This window comes from Podarcis vaucheri, assembly GCF_965113315.1.
Source record: "Podarcis vaucheri genome assembly, chromosome: 9".
Lineage (NCBI taxonomy): Eukaryota > Metazoa > Chordata > Lepidosauria > Squamata > Lacertidae > Podarcis > Podarcis vaucheri.
In genome coordinates, this window is record NC_138767.1 from 68,241,973 (window position 1) to 68,261,013 (window position 19,041).

The 19,041-nt window shown below is 41.8% G+C and overlaps 1 protein-coding gene across 5 annotated transcripts in view; it reads right to left on the bottom strand.

The window, feature by feature from the left end:
- Positions 1-2: 2 nt before the first annotated feature.
- The window catches only part of RBPJ (recombination signal binding protein for immunoglobulin kappa J region), an 82,293-nt gene continuing 63,254 nt past the window's right edge, over positions 3-19,041 (bottom strand). For all 5 annotated transcript variants that reach the window (XM_082238226.1, XM_082238224.1, XM_082238223.1 and 2 more), the window contains 9 exons: positions 18,420-18,515; positions 15,814-15,979; positions 14,545-14,719; positions 11,716-11,853; positions 11,512-11,624; positions 10,072-10,212; positions 8,344-8,499; positions 7,780-7,883; positions 3-5,805 (listed from right to left, as the gene is read on the bottom strand). In XM_082238226.1, the coding sequence (XP_082094352.1) occupies positions 5,490-5,805; positions 7,780-7,883; positions 8,344-8,499; positions 10,072-10,212; positions 11,512-11,624; positions 11,716-11,853; positions 14,545-14,719; positions 15,814-15,979; positions 18,420-18,508 (1,398 nt within the window). In that variant the 5' untranslated portion in view covers positions 18,509-18,515 and the 3' untranslated portion in view covers positions 3-5,489. The remainder of the gene's footprint in view (positions 5,806-7,779; positions 7,884-8,343; positions 8,500-10,071; positions 10,213-11,511; positions 11,625-11,715; positions 11,854-14,544; positions 14,720-15,813; positions 15,980-18,419; positions 18,516-19,041) is intronic.

Consider the following 19,041-nt stretch of genomic DNA (forward strand, 5'->3'; position numbering starts at 1 on the left):
AGTTTGTTTTTTCCTTATTTAATAAATAATATCAAAAAGTGAACTAGTTCATATTTACAGTATTTGAATAAAAAAACAGTCTTGTCTAACTTCTGCAATTTTTTACAAGCTGTATGAAAAGAGATTCCATATCCAGTTTGAGTGGAGTCCAGAGTGCAGTTCCTCACAGAGTTGACTTCTTGCATGGGTATGTTCTGCTCTTCTGGTCACACAGATGACTTCACTGTCAACCAATCCCTTGTGTGCAGAAGCGCACCCAAATTTTAACAAGTTTGCAATCATCTCAGTGTCATACATTTTTTTTGATTAATTAGTCACAGGAAGAGTAACAGAACATTAAATTTAATCTTGACACAGTTGAGTGAAACGTTTTAAAATCAAATATTGAACAAGCTAATTACACACTCTGTACATGTGACAACACACTTGATGTGGCATACATTTCACTTTTATTTATTCCTGGAAACTGCTGATTATTTGCAGGCTTTAACTGATGAATTATAAAATCTGAGCAGATTCGTTTTCCTACAAAAGGTATAGCAAAGACTTGATCAGCCTTCTATCTTATTGCTACCAAGTTTTACAGGTGCACGGTTTGCAAAATAAAACCCTTTTGAGGACTGAATGGGCACATACATACACACATACAGATAAACATCACCACAAGAGGCCTGCAACCAATGTTTCGTCTCGGGAATTCCCCATTCCCTCAATCATATGCAATCTTACTCAGAAGTCTTATCAACAGGGGCTTTACTGCTGATGCGTGCTTGCAGCCCAAACTGTTTACTTTAAGACTGCATTCCCCGTCTAGGGAAAACTGTGCTCTTCCTGTCTACTGATGTATCTGGTCCTCAGCCGTACAAAAACTCTTTAACAGCAGCCAACATCAAGAGATTGCTGCCAGAAGAAATGGCTTCTTAGCAGAGAGCCACAAACAAGCACCAGAGAAGTTCTGACATTCTACACATAACGTTGAAAGAACATGAAGGGCATTGCGGGGAATGCACCGATGCCTTCAGCCAGAGGATGGAGGAGTTTGACACATGGAGTGTTTGGCTGCAGTGCAGGTCAGTAGGAAGCTGGGAGAGGGTTATCTACGGGGCTTTGACTGAGGAAGGGTGCACAAAATGCCAATTTCATTCACAGCGAGAAGAAACTCCCAACTCACTTCTAAATGCACACGTGTATAAACAGATTTCCAAGTAGACATGAGCTGTGAACAAATCTCTCTCCTTCCAGGATGCTGAATGTCCTGTTTGTGGTGATGCTCTAATTCCAAAAGCACAATACAACATAAGAAGAGTATCATATAAAGCTCCACAAAACAGAACAGAATATTGCGGGGGGGGGGGGGGCACACATTCACGATGTTGGAACAGCTACTCAGTACTGCAGTTTCCACAGAGAGAGAAAAACCTCAGTCCCAAAGGCGTTTAGGGAAACCCAAATTTTGCTTCTAACGCCAAGCTGCCACCCAGCCCCACATTTACAGTGTTTGAAAACAAGTTAAAACACCTGGCACAGGAAAAGTACAGACGCTCTACACTCACATAAACCAGTTTTCTAAAGAAAAAATAAATGCCACGATTCATAAGTTAAGTGTTTTGTTTCAGAATGGAAGCCGCTATGAAGCTATTTGGTCTGAAACGGGTTGCGCTAGTGTCAGAGGTGCAATCAAACACATTCTACTTAAGAGATGTATTGAGAGATTTGCAGACGACTTGTACAACCCCTCGAGACTGACCTGTAGCAAATATGTTCCGGAAGGTTTAATGGTGACCTAACATGTAACAGCAGCACTGAGCTGCTTTTTCCATACAAAACAGAGCATACTGCTTGTTCTCTCACATTGTTCGGAAAGCAATTTAAAGCAATTCAAAAAGTGGTCTGAATCAACTCAAAAATGTTACTTATCCTCCCCAAAGATGCAAGAATAAGGACCAGGTTAGAAAACCAAGTCATATTTCTGCGATGTTCCACTACAAGAGGGAAGGACTGCATGTCTGAATGCTGCCACAGAGGGTGGAGAACTCCTTGAATGCAGAAATTTAGTATGAGCATGGGAAAAGGCTGAACCCTCTCCCCTCCATAAGCTGGTTTTATAGGGACTTAAGGTATTTAAAAGCCAAAACAGTCCCTTCCACCTATAGTAGTGCAGTCTCAGAAAAATTATATTCTGATTGTATAACATGGCCCTTAACAGGGTTCAAAGACTATAGCATAACACTCTTATGCCAGCTATGATCATTTTGACCGGTTATTCTGAGGTAGCCCTGTTTAGGCCAGTGACCTTATTCCGAAAGCATTTTGTAGACCGCAGTTTCATTCCACCCCCCCCCCCAAAGTACTGCACATTAGCAGGCAAATTTAGCTCACTACGTTATGGAAGTTGAACAGCCAAACCCATTTATGAAAAAATAAGGATCCATCCATCAGCTGAAGAGATTTAGAAAATAAAATGTACTCAGAGCAATGAAAGATTATTTCTAATTTTAGTCTGGAAGACTATTTCCAATATACCAATTTTCCTACCTGAAGATAACAGGACAGCTAGTCCAGAAAAAAAAGGTTACAAAAGCCAAGTGTCCTAAGGCTACAAGGTACTGCTTAAAAGTGAATTTATCTCTCCCCCCCAAAAAAAAAACCACTCTCTCACTATCCTGTAGTGTAGAGAGAAAGGCAAAAAGTAGATATAATTCCTTCAGTTCAATTCCTTAAGAGATACAAATATTGGATATATGCCATTTGGGCAACGCAGGGCAAAGAGATTTAAAAGGATGAGATGCAGCTATATGCAAAAATGACGACACTCGGGGTACTGTGAAAGCTGATAAGCTTGTAACAGTTATCAACTGTGTATGCAATTATTAGTTTTGATTTTTCTGAAAACCTCAAACACTAGCACGTGTTGATCCCAAACACATTTAGCGAACAGTCCGTGAGCGAACGGCGCTGCGTAAGTCAATACCTCTTCAGCACACACCATGAAGCAATTTGCACTATGTTACAACCGGGAGAAAATTAAGAACAGACAACGTATACAGGCTTGCAAGTAAATGCCAGTAAACAGCCAGAGATAAGGCCACAGTGAATTCTGCCCTTGGTCACTAAAAAGAGAGAGAGAGAGATGAGGAGAGGCAGTAACTGGCAAAGTATTAAGAACCAACGGCTTGCGACAATGTTGTTGGGGGCAAGTTACACAGTATGAAAAGACAACACAGCGCACTTCAAGACAGTGGCACCGATTTAACTGGATGGGTTTAGAAGCTACAGCCTTGATGTGGAAAGAAATCTACTCAAAATAAGTAACAGTGCTGATTAAACTTGAGGACTATGTGGAAGTCACTAACATTGCTTACTTGTGTAGTCAAACACTTCCCTTGTGTTTATGGAAGAATGTAGTTTGAGGGAGGATGAGAAATGCACGCCAGGGCTATATCCTAGGAAGTGTAACGGTACTTCTGTGTGTGGAACAAATCAAGAGAGAAATCGCTTCAACACAACCCGTCAAAGTGTGGGTGGGGTAGAGAGAGAAGACACGACAACTTCCAAATTTAAGTACCGCCAATATCCAACTAGTGCAACTCAAGATCAACCACTTCTCCAGTCCGACTAGTGGGGCTTGGAAATCCTAGCCGTGGGCAGAAAGGCTTGTGACTGGGTCTACAATGTATTGGGTCTTCTTGGCCACCTCAGCCCAACAAATCTTCATCCAATAAACCTCAGTCACAAGGATTCCCAGGCATATGATGGCAGGGGGAAACCCTGTGGCCATATAAGACTGGGGCTTTTCGTCCCCTCCTTCCTGAGCAACTTTTGGTTCTCTCAAAAGCTGCTCCTAAAGGTTAGGACAGGCTCTGATGTGGCATGTTTGATGCAGACAGAAAGGGATACCCGCTGCCTCCCTATTGAGGGTGCAGAAATACTGCGCATGCACACTTTCCAGAGTGGTAGCCACGTTAGCCTATGTCAGCAAAGACAAGGATCCCTGTGGGACTCCATCTCCTGTTGCTTTGAACAAATGAACAGGTATTTAAGATCCTGGCTCTGCTCACAAAAGTCCCTCTGGAGCGTTCCACAAGAAGCTTTGGAAAAGGACTTTGGAGAGAAGCAGTAGTGTCAATTGGCCCTCCATTAACGTGCAATCGGGGAAAGATATGAACCTTGCAGTAGATTATTGGCAACGGAGAAAAGGAAGGAAGAAGGGTAGTCCATATCAGTGCTTTTGCAATTAGCCATTTCTAAGTACTATCATTTAACTGTACAATGACTTCACACTCAAAGAAAGTAATATCATACAAAAGAAGAAGCTCATTAGGTTGGCCTGACGTCTGAGGATATAGCCAGGCTGGTTTGTGATGGCTCCCAACTCGCAAGGAAGAGATGCACCGACCAATCCTGTTTGTGGCTAATGCTTCGGGGGGGGGGGATGTTGCCATATGCCAAAGAGACAGACAAACATGCTGCCAAATGAAGTTATTGGGAACAGTTCACTTAAAAAAAAAAAAGAATCACGCACACATTTAACTTACACTTAATAGCAAATTATGTACAAGATTAGCAAAAAATAAAAAAGCCAACCTGAATGCATGTATTGACCGTGAAAGGAAGAACCCTCCGAAACACCAACAGATGCCAGTAGCATGAGCAGTTAAGAAAAACTGCACGAGGCCACATTTGTAATGTAAAAAACCTCATGAATCAACACTATAAATACATAACAAAGGAACACATAGAAAGAGCTGTCCACAATGGCGGAAAGAGGAGCTCTAAAGTTAACATACATTGCATGTATTGCAGGCAAGGCAGAGGCATTTTTTTAAAGCTTTTGCACAAACTTCATATCATCTTAAAAAAAATATGCTGGCCTTTACAAGGTTCTACTTGGTGAAAATAAAAAAAAAATCAGTTCATAAAAAGTCACAAGACTTCAGTTTAAAAAAATGCAAGTTCCAGCCACAGACCAAAAATATATATATTTTTTAAAAACTGGAAGAGTATGGTGATTATACAAGAATGGTCAGGCTTGGAACCTGAGTATACTTCAGAGCAAACGCTCAGAGGAAAAAAAATAATATATAAACTATTTGGTAACAAAAGCATACTATATGTTGTGATACAAAAAGGTATGGTGAAAATGTACCTTTTATACTAAAGCGTTTCCTTGGTCCATAAAAACTATGTTATGTCCATGTTTTCGAGTTCAACTTGTATCCCAGCCACTTTTATTTTATTTATTTTAGTTTTGAGCCCATTTTTAAAAGAGACAACTAAAAATAGATTTTGAGTATGAATAGAAATGGGCCTTTCCTCCCCGCGATTTTTTTGTTGTGGCTTCTACTGAGATCAGCACTTGTAGGTGAAAGACGTTCAGAGAGCAGTGAAGAGGTTTTTCCACCCTACCGGGAAACCACAAAGGTTGTTCAGTTTCATTGTTCGAAGCACTTAAGTTTTTTTTTTAGAAGTTCCACATAAAAGAGCAGTGGTTAGGAAACTACTGTTGCCGTGGATGATGTGACGTTGGTTGGATTTGTGCTGACGTTTGTGTAGCTTCCCTCGCTGTTTGTGCTTGTTTCGCTGGATGCCAGGAGACTGGAGTTGGCTCTGAGGATTGCTCCAGCGGCACTACAGTGGGGTCGGGGTCCTGGCTCTGGCGTGTAGGTAAATGTAAGGCTGGTAGAGTAGATTATGCCATCATTGCGCACCAATGTGACTGGGACTTGGACCGGCTGGCGGACCCACCTCCAGCCTTCCCGGAATGCGGAAATGTCAGGAACGACACACAGCATGCTCTCTGCACACCTGGGGAAGAGGGAAGAGACATTAGCTGTCGGAATATGCAGAACTGGCAAATTCAATTATGGAAAGTAGGGATCAAGGAGAGGCAGCCTTTAAGGAGGACTGGAAACCTTTTGTAGATTACCGTATTTTTCGCTCTATAGGACGCACCGGACCATAGGAGGGGGAGAACAGGGGAAAAAAAATTCTCCCTCTCTCTGCTCAGCGCCCCTTCAGCGAAGCGGTAGGAGAAATGGAGCCCCTTCTATTTCTCCTCCCGCTTCGCTGAAGGGGCGCTGCGCAGAGAGGGAAAACTGTGCAGCGCCTCTCCAGCGAAGCGAAGCCTGGAGAGCAAGGGGGTTTGGTATGCACCTACCCCTCTCGCTCTCCAGGCTTCAGACGGCTATCCGCAAGCCTTCGGAGCACAGCGCGAACTCTTGCTGCGCTCCGAAGGCTTGTGGATAGCTGCCTGAAGCCCCAGGAGCGCGGCGGGAGTTCCCGCTGTGCTCTGGAGGCTTCAGCGAAAGCAATGCAAAGCCTCCGGAGCGCGGGGGGAGCTCTCCCTCTGCGCTTCGGAGGCTTCGCGTTGCTATCACTGAAGCCAAGGAGCCTGCATTCACTCCGTAAGACACACACACATTTCCCCTTAATTTTTGAAGGGGAAAAAGTGTGTCTTATAGAGCGAAAAATACGGTATTTAAAAAGTGATTGTAAACTTGTGAAAATGCAAGTGGGATTTGAATAAAAAACAGCAGGAACTATGCACCTGAGAATAAGCAGAAAGGATAGGGCATAGAATAATCAAAATACGCAACGGCATCAGAAATTATGGGGAAACCATGGAGGGCAAGTCAAATGGTAACTGAATATTAATAGGGAAGTGTGTATTTTGTATTAAATTTGTAATAATTATTGTTATTTTATTATTTATACCCCGCCCATCTGGCTGGGTTTCCCCAGCCACTTAAAAAATTTATAAATAAATATTAAGAGAGTTAGAGCGAGAGAGAGCGCATTAGCTGACAAACACTTTTATCTCCAAGAAAGAACTATGCAAAGTTGTGGATACTCCATACGAAGTAAAAAAAATAATAAAAAAATTCTGAAATTCCTCAACAGGAAAAATTTGATTCTGCAATCACCATACATTATACATAGAAAACCGATCTTTTTCTATTTCACTCTGTGTAAGAGAAATTGCAGATTCCCCCCCCCCCTTAATTTGTTCTGGCTTTGCTTGTACTGTGGAACAGGGGGCTGGAGTCACCCCCCCCCGAAAAAAACCACCTTAAAATAAAAATTCCAGCAGTTGTTTCCAACACAGTTGATGGATGCTTCTCCAAAGAAAAGTTATTCACCACTAACAAAGCCCTATGAGTCCAGAAAGTATCCGTTTGTTTAACTGATGTTTGGGGGAAGTACCTCCCCCCCAACTAACTTAATTAATTAATTAAGTTTTCGAAAAACTTTGGTGTGTTGGCATGGCAGCACAGATTACCAGTACACATGGAAAAGGATGATCACTGAGGACCAATGTAAATCATCTGTAAATCATCGGGAACACCACCATTCCTGCTATGAATATGAAGCTAACTTGTCTTTTTTAAGAGCCTTGAAAGGACTTTGCCAGAAAAGGCGGTATAAAAGTATTTCAAACAGATAAACGATGCTTTGGGCAAAATTTTAAGTGGCATGATGAAAGATAAAAGCATTTTTGGTTCCCTGTTTGCTATTGTAATGGGAAATGGAAAAGAATGTTGCAAAGATGGCCTCCTAAACTGTAATTTACTTCAAAAGCAGGCACCTATATTGAAGTTTTGGTAATATGCAAGTTAATTTAAAATTGATATATTATTCAAGGCTAAGTGGTTAATTAACTCTCACACTTACGGTACCTAAACAGATGACAGACTTATCTTTAGAGTCCACAAAAACAAAACAAAAAACACATTCTGAACTTGATGTGTGAAAAGAAATATCGTAAGTGTGATACCGCACCTGTACATTGTTTCCGCTTCCACATCTCCAAACCAGACGCGTAAATTTGGAGTGAAGTTCTGTCCAGTAAGTTCCAACATTGCTACATCCCCTCCTCCATTCAACTAGGGGGTGGGGTAGGGAAATGAGATATAAACTTATCAGATACTTGTGAGAAGTGCACAAATCACTCGAGAAATGCACAAAATGCAGCTATGTGCGATAAAATGCAACGTTTTTGAGACCAAGGAGGAAGTTAGCTGAAGTACCAATTAGACTCGTTAGAGTAATGCAATAAAGAAGCAAGAAGCAAAATGGTTACGGCCGATAACTAGTGGCGGCAGCCAAATTGTGCTAACCACCTTTCTATTCTGCTGGCCCTGCTTTTAGTTGTAGCACTACAACCCAAGCCAAAGGGTGTCTTGCACTTGCAAAAGACGCTGTGCAGCCCCTAGCACAACTACTGTTGTTATAATTTGGAAGCTACTCCCGTTCTACCACTCGCAGAAGGCCAACTCTTGCACTTAGCATGCTAATGTCAGGTGGGAACTAAATCCCACGATGAGCGCAGGGACGTCAACTCACCTGGAGACTTTCTACAACAGGCACAGGTGTTACTGGAGCGTGGACAGGTCCCATTCCCTCATAAAAGGTGTACTCTGCTTTATCTGTGCTAATGATTGTCCATGAAGCTCCGTCATTAATCATCTCTTTATTTGGTTCTTTTGGACATGGAGTGGCCTTTTAAAAAAACAGAGAAGTAATCAGGTGTCCAAGAATGCTTCATGTTAAAACAAAAACAGAGAATGAATCAACTGTAACACATCAAGCCACCTTTGTCTGGGGAGAGGGGCTCCCCCCCCCCACACCTATTGCAAAAGCATCATTCACATACTAGTTGCGCTCACTCGCAGAATTTGCAAGCTAGGATACTCAGGGAAGCCCCCTCTACTGTAGTTCCCAAATGTTAAAATTAGGCTGCTTAGCACTGCACTATACTGAAACCTAAGTTCAGTATAATGAATACCATGTTAATAATAATAATAATGATGATGATGATGATGATGATGATTTATTCTTTATACTCTGCCCATCTGGCTGGGTTTCCCCAGCCACTCTGGACGGCTCCCAACAGAATATATATATAAAAAAATCAAACATAAAAAATTTCCCTAAACAGAGTTGCCTTCAGATGTCTTCTAAAAGTCCTGAAGATAGTTGTTTATTTCCTTGATGGGAGGGCATTCCACAGGGCGGGTGCCACTACTGAGAAGGCCTTCTGCCTGTAACCTCACTTCTCACAGGGAAGGAACTGCCAGAAGGCCCTCGGAGCTGGACCTTATTAGGCCAGATATACAGAGGCTGCAGATAGCAAGTCTCTGGCCATCTAGATATTACTGGACTCCAGCCACTGCAACCAGTATGGCCCAGTGGTCAGGGGTGGTGGCTGTTGTCGTCCAGCAACATTTGGAGAGCCACAGTTATCCTACCACAGAAATCCACCTTCTCTTTGGTCCTTGCTTCTTACTGCAAAGTTTTCCCCAGCCCTTTGCCTCTCCCCGCCCCCTTCAAGTGCCCAGCGCGAAGCCTCTTCAGGGCAGTATTTTTCGCTCTATAAGACGCACTTTTTCCCTCCTAAAAAGTAAGGGGAAATGTGTGTGCGTCTTATGGAGCGAATGCAGGCTGCGCAGCTATCCCAGAAGCCAGAACAGCAAGAGGGATCGCTGCGCAGCGCTCCCTCTTACTGTTCTAGTTTCTGACTTAGCTGTGCGAAGCCTCTTCAGGGCAGGGGGAGCCTTCATCCCACTGAAGAGGTTTCGCACGGCTATCCCAGAAGCCAGAACAGCAAGAGGGATCACTTGCTGTTCTGAGATTCAGAATATTTTCCTCCTCCAAAAACTAGGTGTGTCTTATGGTCTGGTGCATCTTATAGAGCGAAAAATACGGTAGTTGCATCCATTTCAAGGCAGCTCTCCACCACACTCTAAGCTCCTAACATCTGCCATGCTATGCATCAATCTGCAGCTCCACAGCTAGTTCTAAAATACTTTGCAGGATGAGGCAAGCTTCTGAAACCTCAGCTAAACCTCAAAGGAAAGGTCTGATCTGCAACAAAGGTGTGCAGTGCTACGTACAATCTTTCCCGCTAGCAGCGAATCTGATCCAGGAATTGCTGAGCCCTGCCACCACGCTCCTTTCAACAGCTCCAGACCAGGAGCTGGAACTTTGTGTACTCTGTTCCCTTTGGATTGGCACTGCTGCAGTGTGAGATTATGCTGACGTGTAATATTACGCGTTTGTCAACTAACTCACTTGAAATTGGATGATTCGCTCCTGGGAAAGGCACAAGTACATTCGTTCGGTATCTTTAAGGTAGAACGCACACTTATGGAGCTGTGACACTGGATCGTCTGCATCTAGCAATGCGGTCTGTTTGTCCACTTTTCGAATTATCTGTAGATAAAAAAAGTGCACATAAGACACACTTGGAATCAAAATGCAACTTGTTTCTGGGCACTGAAAAGCGGCAGCAGCGAACTTGTATGTGAATATATTTGGTATCAAAAGAGTGCTTGAGGGATTCTAACTGTGGGAGGGATTCATCAAGTATCAGGAGCCAGTTAAACACATCATCCGTGTTCATGTGAAGCTTCTATAGCTCATCAAACCTAACAAACTACAGGAGGCACTTTAATTTAAGCACTAAGCATATTGTAGTAAATTGATTATATGGATTTGGACTTTGAAACAGCGCCTTATACTGTTCTACATTGGTATAGCTTGCACAAAAACAAATGTATATCAAAACATACTATAGTTTACAACCATTAACAGCTATGCATAACCAGCCTGGTAGCTTTTAAAGACTGATTATCAGTTAAAAACTATATTCTCAGTTCTCTATTCTTTAACAAGTGTGTGTGTGTGTGTGTGTGTGTGTGTGTGTGTGTATCAAAGGAGTAAAGATCCAGTGTGGTGTAGTGGTTAGTTTTTTTTTTTAATAAGATATTTATTAAGATTTTCAAAATATTACAAAAGAAAAATAGAAAAAAGAAAAATACAAAATAAAAATAATTAAAAACAACTCAGTCTTTTCATTACTTATTTTTCATTAGCTTGTTTCCCGGACCTCCTCACGCCTCCCTTTTTTGTATTCCAATTCAGTTTGTTGGTTCAGCAAATCCTTCCCCTCTTTGTTTATCCTAATCTTTAATCTTAAAACATTGTAACATTAAATCTTTACCTATTAGTAATCCATTTTTCATATTCCCTTATAGTATTGCAATTAAAAACCACTTAGTTTCTATCCAACATCATTCTAACATTCATTAATTTTACAATATTTCCGTAAATAGTCTTTAAATTTCTCCCAATCTTCTTCCACCGACTCTTCTCCCTGGTCTCGGATTCTGCCAGTCATTTCCGCCAGTTCCATATAGTCAATCACCTTCATCTGCCATTCTTCCAGAGTGGGTAAATCTTGTGTCTTCCAATACTTTGCAATGAGTATTCTTGCTGCTGTTGTAGCATACATGTAGTGGTTAGTTTGTTGGCCCAGGATCCGAAACCAGGATTCATATCCCTACACAACCATGAAACTCCCTGGGTGACCAGCCACTGTCTTAGCCTAAACTACCTCTTGGGGCTTTGTTAAGAGGGTAAAATGGAGAGAGGGAGAACCGTGTACCTTTCTTTGGAAGTAAGGTGGGATATAAATATAATACTAGATCTAAAAATTAAAAACAAATATACCAGTCTTGGGAGTGCCATGCCAGTGACGGAACAAACAAGTTTAACCGTCTGCCCATAATGAATGTAGCCATCTCGAACTGTGAATTCTTCACCTTCCGATTCATCATCATCCACTGCAGAGGAAAAGAAAAGGTCTTAGTATGCAAGGAGATCAATAGATTCCAAAAGCAATCACACAGCACAGACAAGTATGGCTTTACTTACAGAGGTGAATGTAAAATGCTCCCCACTGTTGCGAGCTGGCATGGAAGTTTCCTCCCTCCACGTGCAAGTATCTCGTGCTAACTGTTTGCGACCGAAGTCTATTGAATAGTGCCACTTTTGTCCCCGATGCAATGCACACTGCAAAAACAAACCAACAAGCCAGATATTTAAATATGTCAGTCTTTAGAACAGACTGTTAAGCTATAAAGATTTGCATGAAAAGCCCATGCATGCAAAAATAATCTAGGCAGCAACTCTAATAATCTATTGCTACATATTCCTTCCAAAAGTACTTAAATATTTTTAGTTGCAAAGCTAAAATCCAGAGAATGTGTACATATAAGAAAGCACATTCCTGATGGCAACCTACTTCAGAAATTTGGAATGTATGCTTCATTTTAAACATATATAAAATTAAAATTCCTTAAATGTGGCCATAGTAACAGATTCACAAGCCAACTGCAGCCGACTGTTTTTCTCCAAAGCAGCAAAAACAAAGCATTTCCTTCTAATTCCAGTGTTTGAAATTAATATGCCAGGTATCCCTTTCAACCATCCTCTGTAGGCCTTATTCCAAATCTTGGCACTGTTTCCCCTCCACCTCCTCCTCCTCCTCTTCCTCCTCCAAATACTAAAATTGTAAAATCAAGCGGCTTCTTTGTGTGCAGCTTTGCCTAGCTGTTTTATCAGAGTGTCTGGAACCAACCAAAATAGAGGTCAACATGGCCAATATTCTGCACCACACCACCATTCTAACACATCTGAGCACTAGCTTAGAAGTTACTACATTTAGTGGGAAGCAGAAGGGAAGTGACTGACACGTCTGCACTTCTCACTTGGGCTGCAATTTATGATGTAGGATAACAGATCTGATCATCTGCAAACGTTACGAGCTCCAGCTTTGCATTTTATAAGAGTAGCAGGGAAGGCAGCAATATTAGCTATGAGACAGCAACGTCCTATCCATCTCCCTGGCTGAAATGAAGTGTCACACTTGGCACTTACACCTCTTAAGAGGGTTTCCTACAGGGACTATTTCACCTGGTAATTATGTAGTGCTACAGGTAAAATTACATGCTGCCTTACAGGACATCTTCAGGAGAAGAAAATGCTTAGGAGTAAACGCTACACAAATCCAGAATGGAGTCCCTAAGATAGTTGGGTGGCGTTTTGTACGCTGCCTCCTGGCAACTCCTGCAGGCAAGCTGGTGCCAAAGAGGGGGGCATTGTCATCTGGGCAGCCCAGGATCTCCATTCACACTGCCCAGGCTTGTGCCCCAGAGGTCACTTTGGTGCTGCTAATGCAGCAAAAGCAACGCAGGAGGCAGCAATTACAGTGGTACCTTGGGTTACATAAGCTTCAGGTTACAGACTCCGCTAACCCAGAAATAGTGCTTCAGGTTAAGAACTTTGCTTCAGGATGAGAACAGAAATCGTGCTCCGGTGGTGTGGCGGCAGCAGGAGGCTCCATTAGCTAAAGTGGTGATTCAGGTTAAGAACAGTTTCAGGTTAAGAACGGACCTCCGGAACGACTTAAGTACTTAACCTGAGGTAAAGGTAAAGGGACCCCTGACCATTAGGTCCAGTCGTGACCGACTCTGGGGCTGCGGCGCTCATCTCGCTTTATTGGCCGAGGGAGCCGGCATACAGCTTCCGGGTCATGTGGCCAGCATGACTAAGCAGCTTCTGGCGAACCAGAGCAGCGCACGGAAACGCCGTTTACCTTCCCGCCAGAGCGGTACCTATTTATCTACTTGCACTTTGACGTGCTTTCGAACTGCTAGGTTGGCAGGAGTAACCTGAGGTACCACTGTACAATTAACTGGCTTCTGCAGCTACAGCAGTAGCTGTGATTCTCCAGCGGTTTGGCTTCATTCCCGGATGTGCACTCCATTGTCTGTTGAGAAAGATGGATGCCAACAGATGGACGAAGGCATCCACCAGTGGAATGAACACCACTGGTCCAATGGATTTCCCCTCCCCCTCCCCACACCATCGCCAGTCTGCCTGAGGGCAAGGTGATCTGCTCAAAGGCTGGGCATGTGGAAGGCTACCGGGGGTATGGGAATGACAGAAAATGAAAACCTGTTACGCAAGCAGTCATTCACTCACACAGCACTGGATATCACCCTTTGAAAGTCCCGAGTCTCTTAATTTGCTTTTTAAAAAGTTCATTCCAATAATTTCAAAGAGTGTAAACTGGTTTTTTGTGTGGTTTTTTTGGGAAACAGATAAAGTACTTTGAGTATTTTGGGGGTGGGGTGGGGGGTGGAAGCTATCTTACCAACTTACCCATGTAGTTTTGCATACATACATTGCAACATTCTCACATTTGACCCTCCCTATGGTCTGAATTGGGTTCTGCCCAGCAAACAATGCACTGCATGTTCCAGAATACTGTAGTGGCAAGTTGAAGAAATCACCCTTTCAAAAGTTAAAGGGTGTCATTGAGGTGTATAGCTCAGTTGGGATACAAGTGTCACTGTGGTCTAAACCACTTTTTTTTAAACCTTATTTATAGCTCAGTTGGTTAGACCACAGTACTGATAATGCTAAGGTTTCAAGTTTGATCCTCATTATGGGACAGCTCCATATCCCTGCATTGCAGGGGGTCCTCAGGGTCCTTTCCAACTCTGCAATTCTATGATGTATTTGTTATAAAGGTTCATGCCCTTCTAAATTGCTAGATCACGTTATCATATGGCAGCACTGCTGTTCCTACATACACACCCAATGCACGATTAAAGGCATTTTCTCATTTGAAAATTATGACATACAAATAAAGGTGGCACTGTGCTGTACAAAGCAGCTTGCAAAATCAATACTTACAATCTGCATTCTTCAGGGACTGTTTCTTTTTAGATGGTTTGGAAATTACTTTGATTCGTTTACTGAGGAACACACCAATATCATCGCTATTGCCATAGAACATTTTTACCGATAACATGAAGTGCTTTCGCTTGTCGGAGTCAGATATGTACAAGGTTTTAGCTGTGCAATAGTTCTGTGGATAAGAACAGGAATCAATTCATTAGAAGTTTTAAGTAGCAACAGAAGGACAAATTATGACTTCAAAGCATTACGTGCTAAGGCAATTTGTTAGCTGATATGTTCAGAGTTCTGACCGGGCTTTGTGCTCTTCTGAGGGCTTATACAAGACTGGGAGGACAGACTCCAAACGTCACGAGGTTTGTGGAATGGAGGAAATGATCAGTCATGTTCTATGGGATTGTTTGAAGCATATGGGACATATAGGTGGCAGTAACAGCGCAGTAACAGTAAGAGAACTGGGCTGTGGTACCCATGATTAAAGGAAAGCATGGACTTGACTTAAACTGGACTAAGGCATCTCCCTATAATGCAATCAATTAACAAACCCTAAGATTTAGGCAACTAACTACCTATAGGCACAGAACTCTGTTCAACCTTTTTTTCTCTCTGGTTGGTCAGGGAGTGAAATGCTTCTTCATAGAGAAAAGCTAGGACTATGATACTACAAGAGACTTCAATTAATCCCCCTTGACATCTAGGGATGTAAGCAATTTCCCCAGCATCCCAGGTTGCCGTAAATATACCAACATTATTATGAACTATCTGAGTAAGGTCTACGCATGCTGCTTTAAAAATCATACGAGGCTTTTCAAACACTTCAGGGAGCTGTATACTTCCTTAGCAAGCATCACAGATGTGTGGCTACTGAATTATGAGACGTCCAGTTTTTATGGACCCAAGTACACCATGCTTGGCTGCATTTTTGTTTGCACTAACAGCACTAGAAATGCTCATATGTGGAATCTTAATTTTAAACAGATCAGGTCCGTAAACGTTCACATTCTGAAATGCGCCCCCGATCCAAACAGGCTAGTGTCCCCTACTCCAGACAATCCTTACAACAAGTTTACACATAGGATGAATTCTTGTACACAGTCAGTATCTACTCGTTTTCCTGGGAACGAAAAGAGTGACCCAGTCAATGACTTACTCCCAAGAAGGAGCGCCACGTTCTATGTTTTATCTTCTTAAGCTGGTTTATTGCTCAGAAGGCCTTCAATACATCAGTGAGCTAGCATATAAAATACAGATTTGTACTCATCCTACCTTTCCTTCCAGATTTAACTGCTGCATTTCTTGGTCACTATTACCTATCCCAATAAAGGCGCATGGTTGAGACTCTTGTTCAGAGCAGCCATCCCGTTCCATCTGTTCTTTTTTTTTCTTCCACCCACTACCCATAAGATAGACACAGGGAGGGGGGCAAAAGAACCTGAAGGTGAAAAACAGAGTCTTGGGTTCAAGCTCAATGCATTTGGTTAAAGCTGTGTGCATTCTGTACAAAATACATACAATTCTGAACAAAATCTGAAGCAAGAGAAACTGGGTTCTGTGGTGCACTTGTAAAAGTGTAAAAGAGTATTGGAAAATGATCCATAATGAATTGAAATAAATGATTAAAAGTACCTTCCAAAAAACAACAACAACAGAGTCCTTTCTGCTGGGGATAATTCAGACTGAAATTCCCAGGTGTTAAAAAAGGTTATTTATGTATGCTACTACCGTGGCCCGTGTTTTGTTAGCCCCAAAATGGAAAACGAGCGACGTGCCAACCAAAGAAGAATGGCAACTTAAGTTGACAGAATATGCACCACTTGCAGACTTAATATATAGAACAAGAGAACAAGAAGAACATACGTTTAGAGAAGATCAGAAAACGTTTATTGAATATATGGGAAATAATTGTGTACAACTGAAAATGCTAGCAGCATTAAGATAAATTCAACAGTGTAAATAAGTTTTGATGGATGGAATAATGGAATACTGAATGGTATAGTTTTTGTAAAATATGCAGGGATTTATGATATGTAAAATGAACCATGGAAAGAGAAAAAGGGAAGTCATATCTTAAGGATGCAAAATGAGTATTTTAAATTGTAAAACAGAAAATTTAATAAAAATTATAGAAAGAGAGAGAGAGAAACTGGGTTCTGTGACCTACATAAATGACATGGCTTGCAGAGATTTACTAACTATACATAGTTTTATTTTGCTCCTGCTTAGCCATAAGGAACTAACTATGCAGGACACTAAAACTCATTTCCTACTTTGTAAGGATTTACGAGGCATTTCTCACATTTTCCAATATACTGTGCCAGCTATCAGTATAAGAATAACTATTCAAGAATCAATGTTCTGAGTTTGATTCCCCCCCCCCCCCGGCCACTTTCTCCATGTCTGTTTTCCCTTGTGTCTTTTTTATTATTATTGTAAGCCTGAGGGAAGGGTTTTGGTTTTTTTATTGACTGTATATAGTCATATGTTAATTGACTGGAAATAAGCCACTCTGGGGACACTTTTGGCTGAAGAGCTCTAAATGCTTTAAATAATGATGATAATATTTTTTCAAAGAGCAATCGCTACAGTTTTAGGATGAAGAAACACACTATTTTTAAAACGAAAACTGAAATTCCTGGATACTCTGTTTTCAGAATCAATAGGAGGCAACTGTGGAATTACAGAGCAACACAGCCTTGGCTCCATAACAATATAAAAGGTATCTGCACTACTGCTTATTGCATGCTTCTAAGCCTGACTGATTTCTATTAGAGACATCAAACATGTACTTAATTTTCCCATTGAAGAAAGACAAATGTAAGACAGGAGTAGGGAGTCTTTGCCATCCCCAGAACTGCATTTTCTTGGAGAAAATCAGTCAGGGGCAGCAGGTCCATAGGGGATGGGGCCAATGTCAAAAGTGGATCACTCCTCCCTCTCTCTAACATCCCACTCCCACCAAAACCATATTACCTTGGAAGGTGGCAGACTCTCTTTCACTGGAGGGTTTTAAGCAGAGTCTGGATGACCACCTATCAGGATGCTGTGGCAAATATGAGATTTGATGTCCTTTCCAATTCTTATGATTCTATGATTCATTCATTCATTCTATTCCAGTCTCTCTCTTCCCCCTTTCACTTTATCACCTTCTCTCTCTTTCTCTCCTCTCCTTGTCTCCCTGTGCAGCAAATTTATGCTTTAAAAAAAAACAGCTTCCATTGGGGATAATGCAAGCTGTTTAATTGATGCCAGGATGGAGGGTGGGGAGATTGGGGTCACAGCATAGAGTTGCAACACCTCCAATAATAATTTTTAAAAATCACCCCCAAAATCACAAAAAACACCTGCTTTTATTCTGTTTTGTTAGGCTGTTTTTGAGCCTAACTGCTGACTTTTAAAGCTATAGGAAAAAAAATTCCAGAGAAGTTAAGATTCTATCTAAAATATCAACTGATACTAAAAGTATCCCCAGAATAATCTCCACTCCAATTTTTCACTTCAGTATACTGAAAACATTTTTGTAAAAAAAACTAATATAGGTTTCATTAGCATTCCTCATTTGGCCAGTTGAAGAACGTCTAAACACCAAGCCAGCCTTTATGTGTACACTAGGTGGAGCTCCACCCAAAGCAAATTTCAGGATTTCGAAGAACCAAGGACACAAACTTACACTGTACAAGTATAACAATTTTAAACAACCTGGAACCAAGCTTACACTGTATTATAGAGCTTTTGTGATGGCACTACTGAAATCTGGAGAAAAGATACTGTGGATGCCTGAAGTTCTTCTAGATCAGCCAAAGATTGTTTTATGTGTGACATTTCCCATAATGTCTCAAAATGGCACAATAGAGAGCACACAGCACAACACTAACCTCTTTTCATTTCCATATGATTTCTGTGCAACCTTTGCATGAAGGATTAGGACTGTTTGATCACCACGCTCCTTTAAATAGTTTCTCATTGCTTCCCTGAGAATTAAAAAGGCACAATAAAATTAATAGAAATACTCTTCATTAAAAAAACAAGCTGTATGGCAAAGGTAGTCTCCAGGCGTTGCAGCTGTCATTGTCCCTGACCAGTGGCTATGCTGGCCAGGGCTGATGGGAGGTGGGAGTCCAAAAACTTAAGGAGGGCACCATGTTGGCTTTAAGTTTTGATATTTAAAAATATTCCGGCAAAATAAGCAGCCCAAGTGCGTGGAGTACAAGATATCTGCAAGCACATACCTTTATAACCTCAAGTAGCTCACTGGCGGGGCTTACAGAGTTGCCAAGGAGCGTGTAGGTGGCTTAACCTAGTTTCTGAGTCCGTCCTCCTGCAGAAAGCACCTCCCTGTCCTCAGGCAACAGTAGTGAAGTGAAAGTCTAAGAGTTACCACCACAAGGGTTATAATTAGTGGAATACATGATTTAAAGAAGGACTTGGGATCTGGCCCTTACTTTCTAGCAGAGCTGGAAAAGATATCAGCCTGCCTTTGGACAGTGGTGGATTTTG